We start from the raw sequence: 25786 nt of genomic DNA on the forward strand, positions 1-25786 counted from the left end.
ATCCTGTCCTATAGTATCTCTATGAATCAGAATTGACTCGAAAGCAATGGGTGAAAAATTATAATGTTAACTCAAGAGAAATTTGACACTGAAATCTTGATGGTCACAAGGGATAAAAACTAATTTTCAATATGTATGTGTATACACACACTTTCATTCCAGAGAAGTATGATGAGAACTTTCAAGCATACAATATATTTAAAAAAAAAAAAGCAAACCCAGTGCCGTCGAGTCGATTCTGACTCACAGCGACCCTATAGGAGAGAGTAGAACTGCCCCATACAGTTTCCAAAGAGCGCCTGGTGGATTCGAACTGCCAACACTTTGGTTAGCAGCCCTAGCAGTTAACCACTACGCCACCAGAGTTTCCTACAATATATTAAAAAAAAAAAAAAAAGTAAAATTCTGTGAAAGAAGTGACATGGAATAGTGAGTGCAAAGCAAGAAGAAAAAAAATATGTAAAATTTCCAGCTGTCAAAAAAAGAGCATAGTCATGTATTTTTAAAATGGATGTTGAAGGTATTGAATCGCCAAAGTATTTAGATTTCTCTGGATACATTTAAAAGAGTGATATAATAGTTGTTTTAAAATATCGATATTTATAATATGCTAGATATTCAACTCTTTACAACTACTTAAACATAAGATAAAGAGTTTAGAAGTCAGTTTTAAAATGCACAGTGAAAACATAATTTAAAAAAATCTTTTAGGAGTAATGAGCAAATAATGTTTGAGAACTCTTGATTTAAAACATTGAAAGACAAAATCTGTGCCTTACAGAGAAAAGTTCAACACGATGTATTTTTTGAAGTTTAAGTAGATAGAGCTATCCTAGCCAACAGTGCCTGGCTCAGCAATCAAGGTCTCTACAAGGAGACGGCATGGAGGTGTTCATCAGACTTGCCCAATGCACCGATTAAATATGGCCCAGCTCATGTAGGGCAGATAGTCATGTCAGTTGGGGGCTCCCAATCCATTCAGTGCGTGAGATTGATGACTCTGCTTGATTAGGTTCCTATTTACTTGCCCTGCCCCTCTCATGGAGTCCCTGGATGGCACAAACAGTTAATGCACTCAGCTGCTAACTGAAAGGTTGGAAGTTCCAGTCCATCCAGAGGCACCTCAGAAGAAGGACCTGGTGATCTACTTCGGAGAAATCAGCCATTGAAAATCTTATGGAGTAAAATCCTACATGGGGTCTCCATGAGTCTGAATGGACTCCACAGCAGCTGGTACTAGTAGAAGTACCCCATCTTGCACTCAAGCTTGTGCATCTCCGTACCCTAATACCTGGAAGTACTTGCGGGCTCCCAACACCTCCATCTTTCCTTTCTTCTGCCACCTCTTCTTGTCCTCCCAGACTCAACTCAGGCACTACCTCCAAAAAGAAGTCTTTGATGACCCTACAATCGCTGGAATGGTTTAGGGACCCTCTTTTGTGTTCCTTTGGCTCCCTCCCCTCTACCCATAACACACTAAACTTAGGGTATTGTAGTTCCAAAAATGGAATGGGAAGATGAGTCGCCTGAGAGCTTGCTAGAAATGCCAATTCCTGGGATCACTGCAGGTGAGTCTAATTCAATGTTTTGGGGGTGGGGACCAGGAAGCTGCACGTTTAAGAAGCCCTACAGGTGATACTGTTCCAGGTGGTACAATGAACACACACTGGGAAACGCTGCTGCCATGCAATTACTCATTTATTTCCTTATCTGAGCCCACGCTAGCCTCTGAACTCTTTAATGACAGGGATCATGTCTCCTTTGTCATTATCTCTTTCTAGAATGCCTAGAACACTGCCTGGCATGTGGCAGTCACTCAATAAAGTGTTGAATGCATCAATGAGTAGATTCATTCATTCTCCCATTTGAACTATCTGTTATACTGAGTCCTACATTCCCATTGCAGTTGAGTTGATTCCAACTCATAGTGACCCTATAGGGCAGAGTAGAACCACCGCACCGTGTTTCCAAGGCTGTAATCTTTATGCAAGCAGACTGCCACATCTTTCTCCCATGGCACAACTGGTGGTTTCAAACTTTGGACCTTTCATTTAGCCTCCAAGCACTTAACCACTGTGCCACCGGGGCTTTTTGAGGCTCGTCAATTAAGACATCAGGCACCTTGGTTTGAAGGTGATCTAAATCCATGTAGGGAGTTTCTCAGCTTCTTTCTTATTGGTCAGAGTCCATATGTATCTCTGTGGATTTGACTATTCTGGACATTTCATGTACATGAAATCATACAATATGTGACTCAATTCTTTCACTCGGCATGATATTTTCAAGATTCACCCATGTCGTACCACATATCAGAACTTCATCCCTTTTCATGGCTGAATAATATCCCATTGTATGGATATATCATTGTTAGTTGCTGTTGAGTTGGCTCCGACTCATGGTAACCTTATGTATAACAGAATGAAATGTTGCCTGGTTCTGCGCCATTTTCATGATTGTCCGTATGTTTGAGTCCATTGTTGTGGCTATTGTGTTATTCCACCTCATTGAGAGTTTCCCTCCTTTTTGCTGACCTTCTGCTTCACCAAACGTGATATCCATTTCTAGTGACTGGTCTTTCCTGATGACATGTCCAAAGCAAGCAAGTCGAAGTCTCACCCTCCTCGCTTCCATTCATCAGTTGACGGACTTTAAGGTTTCTTCAACTTTTTGGTTATTATGACTAATGTTACCATTAATATTTGTGTACAAGTTTTGCCTGTGTAATCTTGAATCTTATCTACGGCAAGAGCAGCTAACATAACTGAGGAGGTGTCTGTGGGGATGCAGGTATCATCTCATTCCCTTCATTCAGAACTCCTATGTGCAGATTCAGTATTCAGACCTCCGTTGGTCTGACTCCAAAGTCCATGCTTTCTAATCTCCTTGCTATACTTCCATCTAAGTCTAAAGATTAGAAAAGGGAAGCTATCCATTACCTTCAAGTTAACTACTATACCCTAAGTAAGACATTAGTTATGACACCTCTTAGCTGTTCACACACATTCTATTTGAAAAGGGGCGGCTCCCCGGACAGCTTTTTTCTAGAAGTAGAAAGAGGCTATTCAAAGTTTACAAGACAGTGTTCTCAGATGCTGGGAGTTCCAGAGTTCTAAAGGAGCTCCAAAAGCAATTGAGAGTCTTTATTCTGTGGGTTATGGGGATCTGGATTATGCCTCCTACGTACTATGGACTTCTTCCATCTTGCTCAGCCTGTTGGACAGTCCCAGTACTTGGACAAGGCCTTCCTTCAGGTTAAGCTCCTTTTTCCTCCCAATCAAGACATAGCCACCACCTCTTCATTCCTCAAACATGTGCCACCCAGTTCTGATTCTATATCCTTTCCCCTGCTATTTCTTCCACCAAAACTTTCCTTTCTGGACTGCATGGTTTAGGAAGCACTGAATTTCTGTTTATGATGATGGAAAATTTGGCAATGGATATTGGTAATGGTTGCACAACATGATTGGCGTAATTGATCTCACTGAAGTGCATATGTGAAAAAATGTTGAATTGGCAAATGTGATGCTATCTATATTTTTACAACAGTAGAAATTGCAGCTATATATATATGTATATATATCTCCAAGCCCATTGCCGTTGAGTTGAATCAGACTCATAGTAACTCTGTAGGACAGAGTAGAACTGTGCCATAGGGTTTCCAAAGCTATAAATCTTTATGGAAGCAGAATACCACATCTTTCTCATACAGAGTGGCTGGTGGGTTTGAACTGCTGAACTTTTGGTTAGCAGACAAGTGCTTAACCACTGTGCCACCAGGGCTCCATAGGTATTATTTATTTATATATATATATATGCACACACACACAAACACGTATATATGTATGTATATATATTTATGGTTGTGTTGTTAGGTACCATCAAGTCTGTTCCAACTCATAGCAACCCTATAGGATGGAGTAGGGATGCCCCATAGGGTTTCCAAAGAGTGACTGGTAGATTCGAACTGCTGATCTTTTTGGTTAGCAGCCTGTAGCTCTTAACCACTGTGACATATATTGCCTTAAATAAATAGAAGTACAAGGAGTCTAGATTGTGAGACTAGTGAGACAACTCTACTCCACAAGGTCATCCAGAGACCCAGGTTCCTTCTATCTTGTTGCTCCAACATTTCCTGTCCTCATCTACATGGTTGAAGCTGAGTCTCTGACCAAGGTGATTTCCAGACCGTGGGGAGGGGGACAAGAAGGCAAGCAATTTCCTTTCAAGCATGCAATGCAGGAGTAGCATACACTACTTCCACTCAAATTGTATTGCAAAAATTCAGCCACATAGGCACATCTCGCTTCAGGAAAGGCAAGTAAATGTTGTTTTATTCTGTGCAATTACATGCTAATTAAACTCTATTATTATTGAAGAAGAGAAAGACACATTTTGGGTAACAACCAGCAGACTGCCACAAAGCACAAACTGGTTTTGTTGATTGGTGCAGTGAATATGTTCTTTGGTCTGTGCCAAGAATCCCTTTTTATGGGAAACCTCATCTGACATGTTCTATGGTAATCTTCTGTCCAATGGTTGCCTGAGACTGAATCCCATCTGTAACAGGCTGAACAAAAAAAATCAAAACTAAACCCACTGCCATCGAGTCGATTCTGATTAATAGCGAATTGCACAGGACAGAGTAGAACTACCCGCATAGGATTTCCAAGGCTGTAAATCTTTATGGAAGCAGGCTGTCACATTTTTCTCCTATGAACAGACTGAATAATGACCCCCAAAGATATTTGTGGATTAGTCCTCCAAACCTGTGAATGTTACCTTGTATGGCAAAGTGGGGCTTTGTAAATGTGATTAAATTAAGGATCCTGAGATGGGGAGATTTTCCTGGATTATCTAGATGGACCCCAATCATAAGTATCCTAAGTATCCTTACAGAAGGAAGGCAGAAGAAGGTTCGACTATAGGAAAGAGAGAAAGCCATACAATGACAATAAAGGAGAGAGGGATTTGAATATGTTATGCTGCTGGTTTTGAAGATGGAGGAAAGGGCCTGAGGAAAAATGCAAAGAATACAGCTCTAGAATCTAGGAAAAAAGCAACAAAATGGATTCTCCCCTGGAGCCTCCATAAGGAATCAGACCTGCCAACACTTTAACTTTAGCCCAGTGAGATCCGATGGGGTCTCTGAACTCCAGAACTGTAAGAGAATAAATGTGTGTTGTTTTAAGGCATCAAGTTTGTAGTAATTTGTTACAGCAGCAATAGGTAACTAATACGCTACAATCCGCTGCTGTCGAGTCCATTCCAACTCATAGTGAACCTACAGGACAGAGCAGAACTGACCTATATGGTTTCCAAGGCTGTAAATCTTTGCAGGAGCAGACTGCCACATCTTTCTACCAGAGAGTGATTGGTGGGTTCAAACCACCAACCTTTCAGTTAGCAGTCAAGCATTTAACAACTGCACCACCAAAAAAGCACTGCCACCAAGCTGATCCCAACTCATAGTAACCCTATAAGATAGAGTAGAATTGCCTCATAGGGTTTCCAAGGCTGTACATCTTTATGGAAACAGAATGCCACATCTTTCTCTTATGGAGTGGCTGGTGGGTTCAAACTGCCAAACTTTTGATTAGCAGCCGAGTGCTTTAACCACTGCACCATCAGGGTTCCTTGCTACACCGTACTAGGGTGGGTAATAAGCCAGTCTTAATCTATTAATCTATTAAAGTAGCAAAAGGAAACTAATGTTCTATAAAGACCAGTTGCCATCAAGTTGATTCCAACTCATGGTGACCCCATGTGTGTCAGAGCAGAACTGTGCTTTGTAGGGTTTTCTATGGCTGTGGTTTTTTCAGAAGTAGATCACCGTAGCTTTCTTCCGAAGCACCTGCAGGTGGATTTGAACCACCAACCCATCAGTTAGCAGACAAGCACTTAACCATTTGCACCACCCAACGACTCCTAATATAAACCATACCAAGGTAGATAATAAGCCAGCCTGGGTCAATCAAAATATATCATCTCCCAGCTACAGTGATTGGTTAAGTTATCATCACATGACCCATGAATGTCCAATCAGAGTCTTCCCTGAGAATTTTGCTAGAACTAATAGGTAAAACAATCTTAGGGATCCAAGCTATAAGGAGCTTTCAAAAACTCCTCCCTTGTTTCCACAGGGAAAGAGCCAGCCAAACAAAGGCAAGAGAACTGAGACATGGGGAGACAGAGCTCTGATGATGTTTGAGGCTCTGAAGCTAGATCCACCTTTCGAAATTCCAGTTATAAAAGCCAATCATTTCAACCTTTGCTTTGGCTAATTTGGAATGAATGAATGGCTTTGCAACCCAAAAAGTCTAGACTAACAGAGGTTGTATCCGTACTTGACAATCCCTGAAGACACTGAAAGATAAAAGTGGGAGGCATCAGCATGACAATCTCAAGGGGTCCTTCATGTCCTTCTAGTAGAGTTCCAAATGCTTGAGCCCTGGGCCAGGACACTCAAAATAACATATAGTTTTAATTGGCATTATCTAAACACTTAGTTTAATCAGCACTGAGAGAGACGTGTAATAATAATGAGCTATTTTGAAAGTTTTAAAAAGAAAAAAGAAAAGCTATTGACCCAAATAGGATGCTTAATAATTCTGAATAAGTTCTAGTGCTATAAATGCTTATAAAAGAATGTTAAGATGTGTAATTGCTGAATAAATGAAATATAAATAGCCATTATGTTACTTGGAGGGTTCTTTAATATGTAATGGGAAAAACATTTTATCAAATGCACTGTAAGTAATAAATGCTTATTTCCTTTTCTAAAGTAAATCAATTCTTGTGACCATTAACCACGATTTAAATGTAGCTCTATTTTTTCTATTTATTTTCTTTTTAAATTTTTTCATTAGTGGGAGAAAATAGGTTTATCCAAGAGATAGAGGATGAGAGCGGAGACAGCAAGGAATGTGGAGGAATTTGGAGGCAGAGGTCTTGGCTTCGAATCCCCGCTCTGTCATTTAGTAGTTCTGTGATCTTGGGCAAGTCACTTAACCTCACTTGGTCTCCTAGTGTGTAGCGTGGGACTATTACAAGGAACTTCTTATCTACCTCAAATAGTTGTAGTGGTAAACACCTTTTAGGGCAGTGCTTCTCAACCTTTGGAAACCCTGGTGGCGTAGTGGTTAAGTGCTACGGCTGCTAACCAAGAGGCTGGCAGTTCAAATCTGCCAGGCACTCCTTGGAAACTCTATGAGGCAGTTCTACTCTGTCCTATAGGGTCGCTATGAGTCAGAATCGACTCAACGGCGGTGGGTTTTTGGTTTGGTCTCAACCTTTACTGTACATATGAATCATTAGAGGCGCTTGCTAAAATACAGGTTCTGACTTATGAGGTCAGAAGCAGGACCTGAAACCTGGCATTTCTAATAAGCTTCTAGGTGATGGTGATGGTTCATGTTTTTGGGTAGCAATGTTTTAGGGTGTCTCCCAAACTCATGTCATCAGGAAAGACCAATCACTAGCAAAGAACATCCCCGTCTGGTAGAGGATCAGTGAAAATGAAGGGAACCCTCAATAAGGTGGATTGACACAGTAGTCCCAACAATTGACTCAAACATACCAATGATCATGAAAATGGCACAGGACAGAGCAATGTTTCATTCTGTTACACATGGGGTCGTTATGGGTCGGAGCCAACCTGATGGCAGCTAACAACAACCCAAGCCCACAATGACTTTCACTCTCTAGGAACTTCTCCTGACTATGTTGTTGTTGTGTACCATCAAGTCGGTTCCAACTCATAGCAACCCTGTATGACAGAGTAGAACTGCCTTATAGGGCTTCCTAATCTTTACAGGAGCAGATCACCAGGTCTTTTCTCCCGCAGAGCAGATGATGGGTTCAAATTGCCAAACTTTTAGCAGCCAAGTGCTTAACCATTGTACCACCAGGGTTCCTTGCTCCTGACTACAGCAGTGAGCCACTAACAATTGGGCTTGTAACTCGTTACCAACCATTTCACCTTGCCGCAGCTAACTACTGTAGAGCTGGAACAACAGAAGGTCTTACCTACAATCTGACTAACAGCAACCCTATGTACAACAGAAAGAAACATCGCTCAGTCCTGTGCCAGCCTCACAATGGTAGGTATGTTTGAGCCCACTGTTGAAGCCACTTGTCAATCCATCTCGTTAAGGGTTTTCCTCACTTTCACTAGCCAGCTACTTTATGAAGCATGATGTCCTTCTCCAGGGATTGATCCTTCCTGTTAACATGTCGAAAGTAAAGTGAGACCAAGTCTCACCATCCTCACTTCTAAGGAGTATGCTGGCTGTACTTCTTCCAAGATGATTTGTTCCTTCTTCTGGCAGTCCATGGTATTTCCAATATTCTTCGTCAATACCGTAATTCAAATGTGTCAATCCTTGTACAATTGTTCAATTCTTTCTGAGATTCTAAAATTTGCACTTTTCCCACTTAAGCTAGCTAGAGCTGCTCTCAATTACTTGAAACCCAAAGAACCTTAACAGGTGTCATTTCTGTGAGAACCTGATGAGCTAATGCGTGTGAAAATGTTTTGTATAGTGTTGTTTTTACACCTGTGAGGAAATATTGTGACAGCAAATCGATTTTTCTGAAATGCATCCACAGTCTGCCTATATTATTGAGGGAGGGGGTGGAGAAGAAGACAGGCATTGACAGTAAACTCATATTGAGGTCACTTTCTCTGGTTCTTTCTTTCTTAGATTGCTTTGTCAGGTCTTTATAAAATCAACTTAACTAAAATGCAGTGAGGAGCAAACGAAGTAATTACAAACTTTGTAATTTTCCTTTAAAACATCAGTGCTTACATTAGAAAAGAGTCGGTGGTGGCACAAGAATATTAACAGTTAAATCTACCACACTTCTTCTCACGTGCTATTCACATGCAGTAAATCTGAGCATGCCTTGGAGAACTCTGAAGCCCCAGAAGGAAATCTGTCTTCTGTACTGCGTCCTTAGAGAGGGCTTTCCTTCCTTGGCTTCTGCTCTCAAGAGCATATAGGTGATCTCCCAGCCACTTTAGTACCCTTCCTCTTCCCTTTGTCTGATCTTCATGTAGCATGAGCAGCCAGAACAAAGCTCTCCCTAAGACCCCTTGGTACAACCACATCTCAGTTTCTGCAGACTTGTGGCTGGATCACAGCTGAGGACAAGCCAGGTGGACAAGTCAGAGAGCCCATGAAAAGGGGCTGATGAAGGGGACTTAGCCTTCCTTACCTGGCCTTCATTAATTTTTATATCCCAGGGCTTGTGTTTGTCCTTGTGACTTTGTATTCTTAGTGCAGTAAATAATGTATTTTATATAAGCCTCTTTGAGTCTGAATGTAGTACCAGTTCTGTCGGCAACAGCAGCACATGAGGTCAAAAGCTCCATCTTTGAAGCTAGCAAAATGAACTCCTCCCCAGCGAGGGGCCCATTCTGGTGTGTGTGTACCCCGAGAACCATACTCATCATGAGGAGTCAAAAGATGGGTCTCTCAGAGAGAACTTTGAATGAGGATACCCAACCTTCCTTTTTATGTGGCTTTTTAATTCCCGATTCCTTCAGCTACACCGGTTGGGCTTGGCATCACTGCCCACTCAGTGGCCAGAGGAAGTGGAGATAAAAAAAATACAGAAAATCAGGACAAAGGAAAACATATGAACACACAAAAATAAGTGGAAACTCAGAGATAGATAAAAGAAGAAAAAAAAATTTTTTTTTTATAGAGACTGAGAAAGATACATGGAAACTGAATATTGTTAATGTTGAATTTTACCTGAAACCCATGATCCTGGAAAAGATCAATTAAGAACTCCCCCCCACCAATCCTTTGTGTTCAGGAAAACAGCTTACTGCAGATAATCACCCTTCCCATATAGCTAAGATTCATAGAGGCCCCCTTGTTTATGTATGACAAGTTCAGACACACGCTCCAAATTGCCATTCCATACCTCATAAATGGGTAACTGAATCATGTTCCCACTCATCAATCAGAAACAAAGTGCTTGTTAACCAAACTTTAATTTTTTCTCCTTTCCCCACGTTCCTGAACTTTGGCCCACCCACAGCCTGAGCCAACAAATAAAATCAATTTCTGAGAAGTCGATTCTGACGCCTGGCAGCCCCATGTGTGTCAGAGTAGAACTGTGCTCCATGGGGCTTTTGACCGCTGATTTTTTGGAAGTAGATTGCCAGGCACCTTGGGTGGACTCCAACCTCCAGTCTTTCCGCATGTTAACCATTTGCACCACCCAGGGACTCCTCTGAGCCAACATACTACTCCTCTTTAAGGGCCCCTCACAGAGAGTAGGCTGGCCTCAGCTAAGATATTCTCTGATTTACTATCCGATGATGTCATCCCCTCATTCCACTTCCCCACACCTGGACTTTTTCTTTGCTTGTTTACTCTCAGTCTCTTTGAAAGAAAACTCATCTTCCTAACTCTTTGAGATGCTTGCAGATCTTATGTGGAGATCTTATGGTCAGAGTGTTCTCCCTAATGTAGTAGTCCCCCTCCTGGCTAGTCAGTAGTCCCTTTCCCTTCCCCCTTTTTCTTTCTGCATGTTTTCCCTCCTATCAAAGTCTGGATTATTATTATTATTATTCGACAGTATTCAAAAGTCTCATGGAGCGTCATCCATCCTTCTTCCTTCCATCCACCCATCTACCCATCCATCCATCGGTCCAATTTTGAGTAAGCTGACCGCCTCCACAGTGTACTCAGTGTTGGGAGTGCACTAAGACAGAGGTGGAAGTCTAAAAGCAGAAATCGAAGGTAAGAACAGAGGGGCTTCCTGAAAGTTGGGACACACGAGTTGGGTGTATGGTGGAGATTCATGGAATGAGCCTGCTGCTCCTAGCCCAGGTGGTGGCCCGCGACGGTGGAGGAGAAACCTACACATCATAGAGATGCAGAGACCTCCGGGCTTCCTAGAGGGACACGGAAGTAGCTCCCGGAGGCCGGTCCGACCGCTCGGACGGCCTGAGCAGGGGCGGTGGAGGCGTGGGGATTGGGCGGGTCTGCTCTAAGGGCCTTTGCGTCTGGGCCCGACGTGGGGGAATCCTGGCCGGTCACTGAGGGGATCTCGGTTTCGTCGCCGGCTGCGGTGGACGACCGCCCCGTAACGAGGCTTAGTAGCAGGTGGTACAAGGCGCGGTAATGAGTAACATTAACGCAGGTGGCAGTTTGGCTTTCTGGAAAGTCTCTGAGACCTCAAACTCTGTGTGTGTGTGTGTGTGTGTGTGTGTGTGTGTGTGTAAACATTTTTTTGTTTTCATCGTTTTTTAAAAGATTTGTTGTTAATTGCTGTAGAGTTGATTCCGACTCATTGCAAACCTATGTGTGCAGAGTAGAACTTCTCCATAGGGTTTTAAGGCTGTGACCTTTTGGAAACAGATCCCAGGCCTTTCTTCCGAGGCACCTCTGTGTGGGTTCAAACTGCCAGCCTTTTTAGTAGTATTTCATGGCTTAACCCTTTGTGCCACCCAGGGATTCTTTTTTATGGTTACCTTTTTTTTTTTTTTTCTTAAATTGTGCTTTAGGTGAAGATATATAGAGCAAATTAGTTTCTCATTGAACAATACACGTATTGTTTTGTGACATTGGTTGCCAATCTTTCATAGAGTCTACACTCTCTGCTTCTCAACCTTGGGTTCCTCATTTCTATTCGTCCCCTTTCCTGTCCCCTCCTGCCTTCTTGTCTTTGTGATTGGGCTGGAAGCATTTAAGACCCCAGACGCTACTCACCAAAGTAGAATGTAGAACATTTTCTTTATTAACTATGTTATGCCAGTTGAGCTAGATGTTCCCCAAGACCGTAGTTCCCAGCCCTCAGCCCAGTTCGTGATCCCACACAGAGTTTGGATGTGGCTATGAAGCTTCTGTGACTTTGCTTTGATCAAGTTTGTGGTGGCTTCCCCAGTATTGTGTACTGTCTTCCCCTTCAACAAAGTTGCCACTTATCTATTGTCTGTTTAGTTTTTTCTCTCCCCACCCCTCCACTCCCTCATAACCATTAAAAACTGTTTCTTCATGTAAACCTTTTCATGAGTATTTATAATAGTGGTCTCATGCATTATTTGTCCTCTTGTGATTGACTTATTTCACTCAGCGTAATGCCCTCCAGATTCACTCAGGTGAAACGTTTTGCATATTCATCATTGCTCGTTATCCTTGCATAGTGTTCCATTGTATGTATGTATCATAGTTTGTTTCTCCGTTCATCTGTTGATGGGCACTTAGGTTGTTTTCATCTTTTTGCTATTGTGAATAATGCCGCAGTGAACATGGGTGTGCATATGTCTATTTGTGTGCCGACTCCTATTTCTCTAAGATATATTCCTAGGAGTGGGATTGCTGGATCATATGATATTCCTATTTCTAGCTTTGTAAGGAGGCACTGTAACATTTTCTCAAATGGTTGTACCATTTTGCATTCCCACCAGTAGTGTACAAGAGTTCCAGTCTCTCCACAGCCTCCCCAAAATTTGTTATTTTATGTTGTTTTTTTTGATTCGTGCCGGTAATGTTGGGGTGAGATGATGTCCCATTGTAGTTTTGATTTGCATTTCTCTAATGGCTAATGATCTCAAGCATTTTCTTACATGTCTTTTAGCTGCCTCAATGTCTTTTGTGAAGCATCTATTCATACCCTTTGCCCATTTTTAAGTTGGATTATTTGCCTTTTTGTTGTAGAGGTGTTGGATTTTCCTATAGATTTTAGAGATTAGACCTTTGTTGGATATGTCATAGCCAAAAATTTTTTCCCATCCTGTAGGTTCTTTTTTACTCTTTTGATGAAATATTTTGATGAGCATTAGTGTTTAATTGTTAGACGATCCCAGTTACCTAGTTTATCTTCTGGTGTTTGTATATTGTTAGTTATGGTTTGTATCCTATTTATGCCATGTATTAGGGCCTCTAGTGTTGACCCTGTTTTTTCTTCCATGATCTTTATAGTTTTTGGTTTTATACTTAGGTCTTTGATCCATTTTAAGTTGGATTTTGTATATGGTGTGAGGTATGGGTCTTGATTCATTTTTTTACAGAGGTACATGCAGATTTTCAAGCACTATTTGTTAAAAAGACTGTCTTTTCCCCGTTTAATGGACTTCAGGCCTTTGTCAAAGATCAGGTGACTGTAGGTGGATGGATTTACATTTGGGTTCTCAATTCTGTTCCACTGGTCAATGTGTCTGTCATTGTACCAGTACCAAGCTGTTTTGACTACCATAGCTGTGTAGTAGGTTCTAAGATCAGGTAGTGTGAGGCCTCCTACTTTGTTCTTCTTCAGTAATGCTTTACTTACCATACAAAGTTAATGATTAGTTTTTCCATCTCTTTAAAGAATGCTCTTGGTGTTTGGGTTGGGATTGCGTTGTGTTTGTAGATTGCTTTGAGTAGAATTGATGTTTTCACAATGTTGGGTCTACCTGTCCCATAGGCATGTATGTTTTTCCATTTATGTAGGTCTCTTTTGGTTACTTGCAGTAGTGTTTTGTAGTTTTCCTTGTATAGGTCTTTTATGTCCCTGGTTAGATTTACTCCTAAGTATTTTATTTTTTTAGGGGCTGTTACAAATGATATTGCTTTCCTGATTTCCTTTTTGAAGTTCTCATTTTTGATGTACAGGAATCCAACTGATTTTTGTTTGTTGATCTTATATCCTGCTTCTCTGCTGAATCTTTCTAGTAGTTCCAGTAGTTTTCTTGTGGAGTCTCTAAGGTTTTCTATGTATAGTGTCACAAATAGGGATAGTTTTACTTCTTCCTTACCAATTTGGATGCTCTTTACTTCTTTTTCTTGCCTTATTGCTCTAGCTAGGACTACCAGTGCTATGTTAAATAGGAGTGGTGTTAAAGGGCATCCTTGTCTTGTTCCCATTCTCCAGGGGAATGTTTTCAGCCTCTCTCAGTGGAGAATGATGTTGGCTGTTGGTTTTGTATAAACCAAAAAACCAAACCCAGTGCCATCGAGTCAATTCCAACTCATAGCAACGCTATAACACAGAGTAGAACTGCCCCATAGGGTTTCTGAGGAGTACCTGGCAGATTCGAACTGCCGACTCTTAGCAGCTGTAGCACTTAACCACTACGCCACCAGGGTTTCCTGGTTTTGTATAGATTCCCTTTATTATGTTGAGGAATTTCTCTTCTGTTCCTATTTTATTGAGAGTTTTTATCAGGAATGGGTGGGTATTGGACTTTATCAAATACCTTTTCTGCATCAATTAATTCTTTTGTTTTATTTATGTGGTGGATTACTTCGATTGATTTTCTAATGTTGAACCATCCTTGTATACCTGGTATGAATCCCACTTGGTTGTGATGTATTATTTTTTTGAGATGATGTTGAATTCTATTGGCTAGAATTTTACTGAGAATTTTTTCATCTGTATTCCTGAGAGGTATTGGTTTGTTTTGAGCTCTTCTCTGAATGTTGGGTAGAATTGTCCAGTGAAGCCATCTGGGCCAGGACTTTTTTTTTGTAGGGAGTTTTTTTTTTTTTTTTTTGCCTTTTCAATCTCTTCTCTTGTTATGGGTATGTTCAGATTATCTGCCTCAGTTTGTGTTAGTTTAGGTAGGTAGTATGTTTCTAGAAATTTGCTCATTTCCTCTAGCTTTTCAAAATTTTTGGAGCAGAGTTTTTCATAATACTCTTGTTATGATCCTTTTTATTTCAGTTGGGTCTGTTGTAATGGCCTCATTTCATTTCTTATTTGGGTTATTTTCTTCCTCTCCCGTTTTTCTTTTGTCAGTTTGGCCAATGATTTGTCAATTTTGTTGATTGTTTCAGAGAACCAGCTTCTGTTTTTGTTGATTTTTTTCTATTTTCTATATCATTTATCTCTGCTCTGATCTTTATTATTTCTTTTCTTCTGGTGGCTGTGGGTTAAAGTTTTCTATTTAAAGGGAGGGTCCCCATTTTAAGGAATGTGTGTATTGTAAAAAGGTATGTAGAATTAAATAAAACATAATAGGTAAATAATAGTACCGGAGGTACTGTGTGGCATAAATTATGAAAATGGTAAGGTAATGGCTGAAGTAAACACTCCATTATCCCAAGTATAGTGTGAGGCATCATACATAGTGTTTAAGATTACAGGCTGGCAGTCATAAAGAATAGGGTTCAAGCCCTGGCTCCAACTCAGCCACTTACAGCCTGCCTCATTTGGCAGCAAGTCTCTTAACCTCTGAGCCTTTTTCCCCACCTCTAAAGAGTTAGTGATAATAATAATACTAACTATCGCAGAAGATTGTCCTGAGGCTTCAGTGATAGGCCATTAAAGCACCTGTGTTGTTGTATGCTGTTGAGTGGATTCCGACTCATAACGACCCTCTATGACAGAGTAGAACTGCCCTATAGGGTTTCCTAGGCTATAATCTTTACAGAAGCAGATAGCCAGGTCTTTCTCCTGCAGAGCTGCTGGGCAGGTTCAAACTGCCAGCCTCTCAGCAGTCGAGTGCAGTGATGATTGAGATTGTGTGTCAACTTGGCTGGGCCATGATTCTCAGTGTTTTGGCAGTTGTGTAATGCTGTGATCACTTCCCTGTCGAAATCTGATTTGTGATCACCCCAGTGATGAAATCTGCTGAGTGGTACTGGTGGGGGTGGGGCCTGTGGCAGCTCACTGCCCCCTCAGCCTTCATCTTCCACCATCTACTTCCTTTCTGCTCACCTTTGCAAAGGTTGTTGGCTTATTCTGGATCCAGCAGCTGTCTCTTATCTGACCTCTGGTTCTTGGGACTTCAGGTAGCAGCTTACCTGTCCATCTTGGGATTCACCGATCTTCACGGCCTGCTCCCCGACGTGCTCTCTGACCTGCTCCCCAACCTGCCTATCTTGGGTTTGCCAGCCCCTGCAGCTACGTGACTTATGAGAAACCTTGTGTTCTTGCCTGCCGACCTTGGGGATTCCTCAACAATCACAGCCTGTGAGTGGGAGCCCTGCTCATTGACTTGTTCATCTTGGGTTCACCGGCTTCTGCAGCTCCATAAATTGGGAAAGGCCTCTATCCTCATTCAAGGACTTGGGATATTCCAACCCCTACAATCTCGTGAGCTGTTTCCTGGATATAAATCTCTCTAAACATATTTATATACTTTACTGGTTTTGCTTCTCTAGAAAACCCATCCTAAGACAAGTGCTTGACTACTGTGCTGCCAGGGCTTTGAAGCACCTAGCCCATAAAAAAAAATAAATACTAAATGTAGCTGTGGTTATTATTTCTGTTTTAGAGAGGAGGAAACAGTATCGGAGAGGTTCAGTGACTTGCCCAGGGTCACACTGGGAATTGGTGGAAGGGCCAAGTCTAGGACCTAGATTTTCTGATTTCCAACCTAGGAATCTTTACCTGTATCATTGCTCCCCATGCCTCGGGAGATGGGGCTGCAGAAATTGGAGGGCACCTCTTAAGACTCCAGATTGTGTTAGCTGTGAAACCCCCACAGGACTCAGGTCCGCATGGACTCAGTACCCAGTGCTTCGGATCCTGTGCCTGTGGTTGAGAATATGAGCTGCGTGGAGCTGGGAAGGGAGGAGGTGGCTGGGAAGGGGATGCTGCTAATGACAAGTAATCTGTGAAGGTGTACCAACCTGTTGGATAGGTTTCTTTTCATTACTGTTTGCCTTGCTAAATTATTAGTTTTCCCTTATTCACTGCCACTTTTCCCATCTGACCTGCTTGCCTCAGAGCATTCTGGAAATAGTTGGAAGGTAATGAGGAGGAGTATAAATAGGCCCATCAGGTACTCTGAAGCATTACTAATTTGAAATTGTATGTTCCTGGCACAACAGTGTGTACCTGTGGTCTTGTGAATGGGCTGGAAGGTGTAATATTACAAAGAATAATTAGAAGTTAGGAAGTATTTCTCTTGGAATTCTTTAGACTCTTTGAGTCCATGTGCATTTTCTGAACCCATTACAGTGGAATTCTCGTGGAAATATTAAAAGTATCTTAAACTGTATTATCTGGCATTCTGTCAATCAAAACACTTCTGTTTTTGCCGTTTCAGTCAATGACATTACCTTCTTCAAACCTTCAGCCTGAAGCCGCCTGTTGCCGCCAACTCCTGTCCTGATTTCAGCTGAGCATGCTGGGATTTTAGTCCCCACTGATGACCCTTTCACCCAAAGTCTCATCACCCCTCACCTAGACTCATGGCTCTCCCTCCTCCAACCCATTCCCACCTTTGATCTTTCAAAAGGGCAAAGGTGTGATCTTGTAGCTGCCCTATTGTAAGCTCTCAAAGGCTTCCTATTATTTACAGGATAGAGTTGAAACCCCCCAACAGGGGACTCAAGGTTGTCTATAAACCGACTCCAGGCTACCTTTCTGCCCTAAGCCACCTGCTGCATGCTTTGGCTTCAGTTTGCACACCAACCACAGCAGACTCAACATACTGGTTGTACAACCCATCTTACCATGTACTACGCACATTCGTTTGCAGTGCTCCCTCAGCCTGTCTCAGAGTGCCTAAATCCCGCTTATTGTCCCAGTTCAGCTCTAGCCCTCGTTCTTCCATGAAGCCTTCCTTAATCTGCCTGTCAGAATCATGTTCTCCCCACCTCCACGTCTGTGTTCCCATACCACTTTGTTTATCCCAGCATTTAACTATAATCCTCTTTTCACCTTGCACTTTAGATGTTTGTAAAAGCCTCTGTCCTCCATAGTAAGCTTCAGAGTACAGGTACTCTGTCTCATTCTGCTTTATATCTTTTACATTCCCTAGCCCCTACTTCGTAGGAGGTAAGTTGAACTCAAATGGCAGTGTTAATTGACATACTTAGCGATGGCTCTTAAACACTAAAGGGCCTCCACATAATTTGTACCCATCGTCATTTTACTACAAGTAAATGTACAGTGTTCAAAGTCATCATACATCCAACAAATGCTTATTGAACATCTGCTGTGTTCTAGGTTCTGGTAGGGATGCCCCAGTGAAAAAAGCAGAACGTCGCAGTTCTCTTGGGGATCAATAGTAAAGAAGTAAAAAACAGTTACAGTGAGATATGCTGTGAAGAAAACAAAGCAAAGTAAGGTAAGGGGGAGCTATTTTAGATGGAATGATTGCAGAAGCCTCTCGGTAAGTGTCTTAGTTATCTAGTGCTGCTATAACAGAAATACCACAAGTGGGTGGCTTTAACAAACAGAAATTTATTTTCCCACAGTTTAGGAGCCTTTCTTTTTCTCTTGGCTCTGGGGACAGTCCATGTCTCTTTTCAGCGCCTGTTTCTTGGTTCCCTGGAGATCTCATGTGATGTGGCAGCTATCTTCTCACATCTGTGCTTTTTTATGTCTCAAAAGAGATTGACTTAAGAACACCTTGCACTAATACTGCCTAATTAACATAACAAAGAAAAGCCATTCCCAAATGGAATTACAACCACAGGTATAGAGGATAGGATTTATAACATTTTGAGGGGACACAATTCATTCCATAACAGTAACACTGGAGGAGATGTAAATATGGAGAAGGATGCAGCCAGACAAAGATCTGGTAAAATGGTGTTTCACACAGAAGTGAAACAGATACACATGGACCACAAGGCATGAATAAGCTTGGCATCTTTAAGAAAAGGAAACCAAAGTCAGTGTGGGTGGAGCATAGTGTAGCAATGGTCAAAGGGTGTGAGATGAAGCCAGAGAGGGAGACTACAACCAGACCAGGGAGGTGAAGATAAGAAGCGTGGGTTGAAAAATCAGTAACGAGTCCTTCCGTGTTTGGACATAGAGAGCCAAATATGATTATCTGAAGTAATAAAACTGCTCGTTTTATGGCTACTCCATATTCCAAATGAGGGTGTTCAGAAAACAGCAGAATCATAAATGTCACTGGTTAGGTATATTCTAGGCATATTGATGTGTTCATTCTTCATAAACTTTCTTGTAACCATAGTGTGGCAATTGCTTAGTCATACCTTTGGAACCGTCTACTACCCTTCACAGCACCTTGCTCAGTTTTCCTAATATTTCTCCTTCTTCTCTTGCATGTCCGCTCAAGCCACTGAGCTAGGAGCTTGTTGAATCTTGTCTTCAGCTGTCAGAATGACTTGAATGGCTTTACTGGCAATCTGATACACTGAGTACAATTACCCAAAGAGCTTGTCAAACTTTTTTTAACTCTGTCATTTGAGAAATCTAATCCTGGTATGCAGGAATGTAATAGAATAATGAAATCCCCAAACTTTAAAGTTGAAAGGGAAATTATGTGTGGATGGCCTACACTATGTCAGGCATTTTACTGGATGTTTCCATATATTATCCCATTTGGGCTTCATAAGCCTGTGAGCTTATCAGAGCCACTTAGATGAGGTCACAGGCTCGGGGTGGTTACCTTAAGATCAACGTTCCAAAGCCCACTCTCTTTCCAGTGAAGACTGTACCACTTAGTGGTTAAGAGCCTTGTCATACCAGGTTTCAAAGATGCCAACAAAAGACACACTCACACTACTTGTGCATGGACTAACACATTACATAAGAGAGAGTAAGATCAACTTCACTGTGGGCACTGGTCTCCCATGACCAGTGGATGCCCCCATATGGCCGGTGCAGGACAGATGTTTTGCTGTCACCCCTCTTGTGCCATAGACTAGAGAGACCCTGTTCCCTCCCTACCAGGAACAGAGAAGTGGGGTTGGCCAGATGCCATATGGTGCCCATGCACATGCAAGAGACAGTGAAAGTTACCGTGTGCCCAGAACAGGGGGAAGGCTTCTCTGACAAGAAGGAACTGGAAGAGACAGAGTGACCCAATTCCCAGCCTCCTTATCAGAGATGTTCTGGGCCCAGGGTCTAGGCATGGGAGGCGTGGAGGCAGACTGTTTACCCAAGAAGTGTGGACTTCTTAGGCCAGGCCACCATTGGATATGAATCCAGATAAGCGGGGAAGTTATTTACTCTCTCTCTGTTTTATTTTCCTCAAGTAAAAAAACGAGAATGATAATAATAGTACTTTACTGATAGAGTTATTATGAGGATTAAGTAGTTAATATATGTAAAGTAGAAGCCTGGTGGCTCCGTGGTTAAGCGCTCGGCTGCTAACCAAAAGGTCAGCAACTTGAACCTACCAGCCACTCTTAAGAAAAGACCTGGCAATCTGCTCCCATAAAGATTATAGCCTCGGAAACCCTATGGGGCAGTTCTTCTCTGTCATGTGGGGTCACTATGAGTCAGAATCAACTTGATAGCACACAATAAGAATACATAAAGTGCTTAGCTTGTTATGTGGTTCCTAGCAATAAACAGTAAGTGTCTTTTATTTTCACTGTACCACACTGCTGTTTTAGGAACCTTAGAGTTCATATAACACAGCACAGGTTTGTTGCAACCTTGCAGAAAAGAAAACTGAAGTCTAGAGAAGTGAAGCGTCATGACCAAAATCATAGTCATTCATGAGCAGAGGCAAGATAATAACTTTGTGTTCCTGTTGCACGTATTTTTTTCTTCCTTGCGCACATACACTAACTTCATACTTACAGCCTCGCTCCCACGTGGGCTGTTCATCCTGCATGATCCTCAGAGCCCCAGCCTGTGCTGCTCCCATTCCCCACCTGGCTCTACCCTCTTCCTTGTTCACGTCCACCTGGGGGAGCGGTGGTTGTACTGGGGCCAGAGCTGGCGTCTAGGAAGTGGGAGCCAGTGGTAGGGCTCTGGGTTGTCTGGGTTGTCTCTGGTATCACACTTCTGAGCTTCACTGTTGACTTGCGAGTGAGTGTGTGTGTGTGTGTGTGTGTGTGTGTATAAATCCCAAAGCATTTGGCGACCCATGTGTGCCTTCTGTCCCATTTCTTAACTGGAAGGAACAAGTGACCGACTTTTTGTTTTGTTTTTTATTTTTGAAAGAAGGAGGTCTTGGATCCTTGAGAGGGTTTTTTTTTCTTTCTTTGTTTTTTTGGCATATACACGTAGAGAGGGAGAAGAAACAGGCCCCTAGGCACGGAGCACTTGAAGGTACTTGCGAGATTTCCTAGGAGGGAAATGTGATTTGCTATATAAAGGAGTCTCCACCCCATCCCACATTTTTTTTAAGTGTAGGGTTAATATGCTCCTTAGAAGCAAGGCTGGTGAGACTGCATCTTACATACTTTGGACATGTTGTCAGGAGGGCTCTGTCCCTGGAGAAGGACATCATGCTTGGCAGAGTGCAGGGTCAGCAGAAAAAAGGAAGACCCTCAATGAGGTGGATTGACACAGTTGCTACAACAATGAGCTCAAGCAAAACAATCATTGTAAGGATGGCTCAGGACTGGGCAGTGTTTCATTCTGTTGTGCATAGGGCCGCTATGAGTCGGAACTGACTAGGCGGCACCTAACAACAACAACAACAGGGCTAATATTAAGCCATGCTGCAGTGTGCGGTTTTAAACCAAGGCTTCAAACTGGTTCATTCTGGTTTGAACTCCTGCTGAGAATTTGCCTTTCTAACAAGTTGCCAGACGGTGCTAATGCTGCTGGGTAGGGGCCTTTTCTGACAACCACTAGTAGAGCAGTGGTTCTCAAAGTGTATTATATGTAAGAATCACCTGGGGATCTTGTTAAAATGTATGTTCTGATTCAGTGTATCTGGGGTAGACGAACCGGTTCGAAGCCCTGTTTTAAACATAAAATGTTGGGAATTTGCTTTGGTGTTCTGTCATTGATTTTCTGGTATATGGGAGGAAATGCCTCTCCCTACCAAATTTGAATTATTTTCTAAAAGATGTTTTTTCCAAAAATTAGAAATAATGCCTGACCTTTGAAAAGTGCTTCATGGATTTCAAAGCACTCCCAGGTATATTATCTTGTTGAGCCTCCACAGTGACCTTGTGAGGTAGGCAGGGCAGATATCACTGTCCCCATACTGCATAAGAAGAAATATGAAACCTAAAAAGGTAAGGGGGCAGGCGCTTAAGGTCACACAGCGGAAGCTAGAAGTTGGTCTTAGCTTTTCTTTTTACTAGCATGCATTGCCTTCTTGTTTTAAATTAGGGAGAGTCATGTTTGCATTTGCATCAGTAATAGTGTTGCATATTTCCTTCTTACAGGTCCAGTTATATCTTTTGACTTTCACAAATGGCTTCCCAGAAATCTGCAAAGGAAACTGTCCTCATTACAGGAGGAGGTGGCTATGTTGGTTTCCGGTCAGTACGTCTAAAAAATATGCCCATGGAGTTTTTCTTACTGATAGTTGCTGGGAAAAGTATAGCATTCAACTCAGAGATTAATGCAACCCAAACTTTCATTTGTCTATGTAGTGATAAACCAGAAGTAAACTATGTTTACTTGGGCCTTGAAATGGAGAACTACAGCTGTATTCCACTTTGAGAACAATTCCTTCTAAAGCTATTACGCTGGGGTGGGGAGTGATTAGTCACATCACCAAAACCAATTTGAAATAATAGACATTCTTTCACAGTTATGTTATTATTCTTAAATATTTCAGAGAATGGGTGGTAGATCCTGGAACAGAGAAAAAAAAGTAACACATAGACCCCACTGTCTTTGAAGATAAAGCCTCTCTAATTATAATTTAAGTAGATGTGAGCAGTCTTATTATTAAATATTTGAATTACAAATTACATAAGACTTACAAAATGAGCATGTAAAGGGAAGGACTGAGGATAAGCCAAGAAGGCTTGGATCAGCGCCCACTGCCCCTCGCTTGGTAAATTACACACTTTTCCTAGGCATAGACTTGATCTAGCTTTCACTTTGTCTCATTTCAGCCTAGGCTGTGCTCTGAACCAGAAGGGAGCTAATGTGATTCTGTTTGACATCAACAGCCCCCTTCACACCATTCCAAAAGGAATCAAATTTGTACGTGGAGACATTCGCCACCTCTCTGACATCGAGAAAGCCTTCCAGGATGTGAATATCACCTGTGTGTTTCACATTGCCTCTTACGGCATGTCGGGGCGGGAGCAGTTGAACCGAAACCTGATAGAAGAAGTCAACGTCAGGGGCACAGACAACATGCTGCAGGCCTGCAGAAGGAGAGGGGTACCGAGGTTAGTTTACACTAGCACTTTCAATGTCGTGTTTGGAGGGCAAGCTATCAGAAATGGAGACGAATCTCTGCCTTACCTACCTCTTCACCTCCATCCTGATCACTACTCCCGGACCAAGTCAATCGCAGAGAAGAAGGTGCTGGAGGCAAATGGCACAGCCCTCGAAGGGAGTGATGACGTCCTGAGAACCTGTGCCCTGAGATCAGCCGGCATCTATGGGCCTGGAGAACAAAGGCATCTTCCCAGGATTGTGAGCTACATCGAGAGAGGGCTGTTCAAGTTTGTGTATGGGGATCCTGGGAGCCTGGTTGAATTTGTCCATGTGGATAACTTGGTACAGGCTCACATTCTGGCCTCAGAGGCCCTGAAAGCTGACAGGGGCCACATCGCCTCAGGGCAGCCCTACTTCATCTCAGATGGTAGACCTGTGAACAACTTTGAGTTCTTCCGGCCCTTGGTTGAGGGCCTGGGCTACACGTTGCCATCCATCCGACTGCCGTTGACCCTCATCTATGGCCTGGCTTTCCTAACAGAGATGGTGCACTTCATTTTGGGTCGGCTGTACAACTTCCAGCCTTTCCTCACCCGCGCTGAAGTTTATAAAACTGGTGTCACACATTACTTTAGCCTAGAGAAGGCCAAGAGAGAGCTGGGTTATGAGGCTCAGCCATTTGGCCTCCAGGAAGTAGTAGAATGGTTTAAAGCCCAGGGTCATGGCCAAAATCATGAGAGTCATGACTCAGGGTGTCTTGTTTGGAACTGGCTGGTGGTCTTCCTCCTGGTCATAGCAGCTCTCATGTGGCTGCCTTCATCTCTGATTCTGTCAGTGTGAAGGAGGAGCTTGAAACAAGGAGCTGATCACACTTGCAGAGATGGTTTTCAAGAAACACAGGGTTTTAAGTATATATAGTGACATCTGGTGCCACATTTTGACTCTTCAAATTACTGCTTAAGAATGGATTCTTGGATTAGATCTCCACTTCTAACCTCCTTACACTAATCTCTGATGGGAGAAAAACAAAGCAAAGGCACATTAGAATGTAGTTTCTTATGTCCTTCTACTTTAAAGAGTACAGTAGAAGTCATAGAGCTAGGCTTCAGGTGGAAATGTCTTACTTGAATTTCTCAGAGGCCAAAAATGCTCTTATTTCTGTTTCAGACACTACGCACATACTTAAAATGCACTAAAATCTGATTGATATAGGATTGTATGGCTTAACAGTAATAGGCTTGGAAATGTGTGGAATACACCAGATTGGACTAGAAGCCTAACTGACCCACCCTCTGAGGAGGTGGTGGTTTTTACAGAGGCATTAGTTGCTCAAAGCATAAGTTTTAGGTATCACTTTTGCACTTTGTGATTTAAGGACCATCATGTCTGTGACCAAATGGTGCTGTTTGATGTTTAAACAAATTAGATCTGGACCCTACCTCACTGGATTCTTGTGAGGATTAAATTAGATAAAGCATGCAAAGTGCCACTCAAATAAATCGTTTTTATTAATACTGTTATTACACATCCAAAGTATTCTCATCAGAGCCTGCAATAAATGTGCTTGAACATACTCTGTGGCAGCAAAGTTTTGGCCTCTAAGGATAGATTGAAGTTGAGGAAAAATTTGATGATTAAGGGATGTGGTCAGGCTGGATGATGCCATTTTTCGTCAAAAAAGTGAAGCATAACTCTAATTGACTGGTGTTCTCACTGGGAAGAATTTGGCTCTCTGAAGGCAACTTACGAAGAGGAATGTTGTGAACAATGGTGGCATTGTCTACCCACCCGTGGAGATGGCTGTGGACGATGTGCAAGTCACACCATTGCATAGGAACCAAGGTGGGAGGAGACCGAATCTACGCATTCCATGATTCCAGCCACGGAAAGGATAGCATTAGAACATGATGAGGAGGATAGATTGTTGTAGAAAGTCACATTAGAATTATTCCGTGAGTAGTTGAATACTGCCTGGATGTTTTGGAAAGAGCACTGAACACGATGTTAGAAGACCTGCCTTAATCACAAATACTTTTTGTGGCCTTAACAAATAATGGAAGCCTCTCTAGACCTCAGTTTCCTCATTTGGGAAATGGGAATGACCATATTTGCCCTTTTATCAACCTATTCACCCCACAGGGTTTGTTGTGAGCATATAATATAATGTGGTGAAAGTGCTTTTAATATATAAATTACAATATAAATGTGAGGTGGTGGCAATGATTGTTTTTAGTGAAATATTTTTGGAGTCTTTTGTGTCATAAATAAACTTTGTACTGGGCTTAATTTGTGTGAGCACTTATAGGATCTCCAGCACTCAGGGGGCTGGCTATAGGGCAGGTGACTGCAGACTTCCGGGCTAATAATGACACAGCATATCTGTAGTGTGTCGCCGATAAACCAGATAAGTGCAGTACAACATGTATCCGTTATCATTGAGAGAGATCACAGACTTTTAAAAAATATTTTTTAACGAAAGCCCTGCAAAAGAATGATATATACATCTTAGTTTTCTTTAAAACCAAGTATACTGAGCATAATTTTTTCCCCAAGGTCAAGGTCTAAAAATGAGACTCAGAATCAGCATGTACACATTTTCTTCACCTTGGCATCAGACATATTTTACCATTCCACAATATCTGACAGAGTTGTTCATTCCCTTTACTTTACATGAACTCACACTCTTCTGGTCTTTGTATTGGTTATCTGTTGGTATGTACCAAATTACCTCAGAACATTAGTTTATCCACCACAAAGGATAAGGAAGGACACTATAATGATTAAAGGGTCAATGCACCAGGAGGACATACCCATAATATTTATG

The 25786-nt window shown here is 42.1% G+C and overlaps 1 protein-coding gene across 5 annotated transcripts; it reads left to right on the forward strand.

Annotated features, from left to right (window-relative positions):
- The first annotated feature begins 10999 nt into the window (after nt 1-10999).
- SDR42E1 (short chain dehydrogenase/reductase family 42E, member 1) lies at nt 11000-25509 on the forward strand. 5 transcript variants are annotated; one of them, XM_064273739.1, is made up of 4 exons: nt 11000-11123; nt 15735-18022; nt 22008-22103; nt 22689-25509. In XM_064273739.1, exons 3-4 carry the CDS (start codon nt 22036-22038, stop codon nt 23800-23802), a joined length of 1182 nt encoding a protein of 393 aa, XP_064129809.1. In that variant the 5' UTR covers nt 11000-11123; nt 15735-18022; nt 22008-22035; the 3' UTR covers nt 23803-25509. The 5 variants fall into 5 exon arrangements, with proteins under 5 accessions (XP_064129809.1, XP_064129811.1, XP_064129808.1 ...); XM_064273741.1 differs by having other exon boundaries at nt 22746-25509; XM_064273738.1 differs by having other exon boundaries at nt 15735-15915; nt 16997-22103.
- The last annotated feature ends 277 nt before the right edge of the window (nt 25510-25786 follow it).

Source organism: Loxodonta africana, chromosome 21, assembly GCF_030014295.1.
Source record: "Loxodonta africana isolate mLoxAfr1 chromosome 21, mLoxAfr1.hap2, whole genome shotgun sequence".
Lineage (NCBI taxonomy): Eukaryota > Metazoa > Chordata > Mammalia > Proboscidea > Elephantidae > Loxodonta > Loxodonta africana.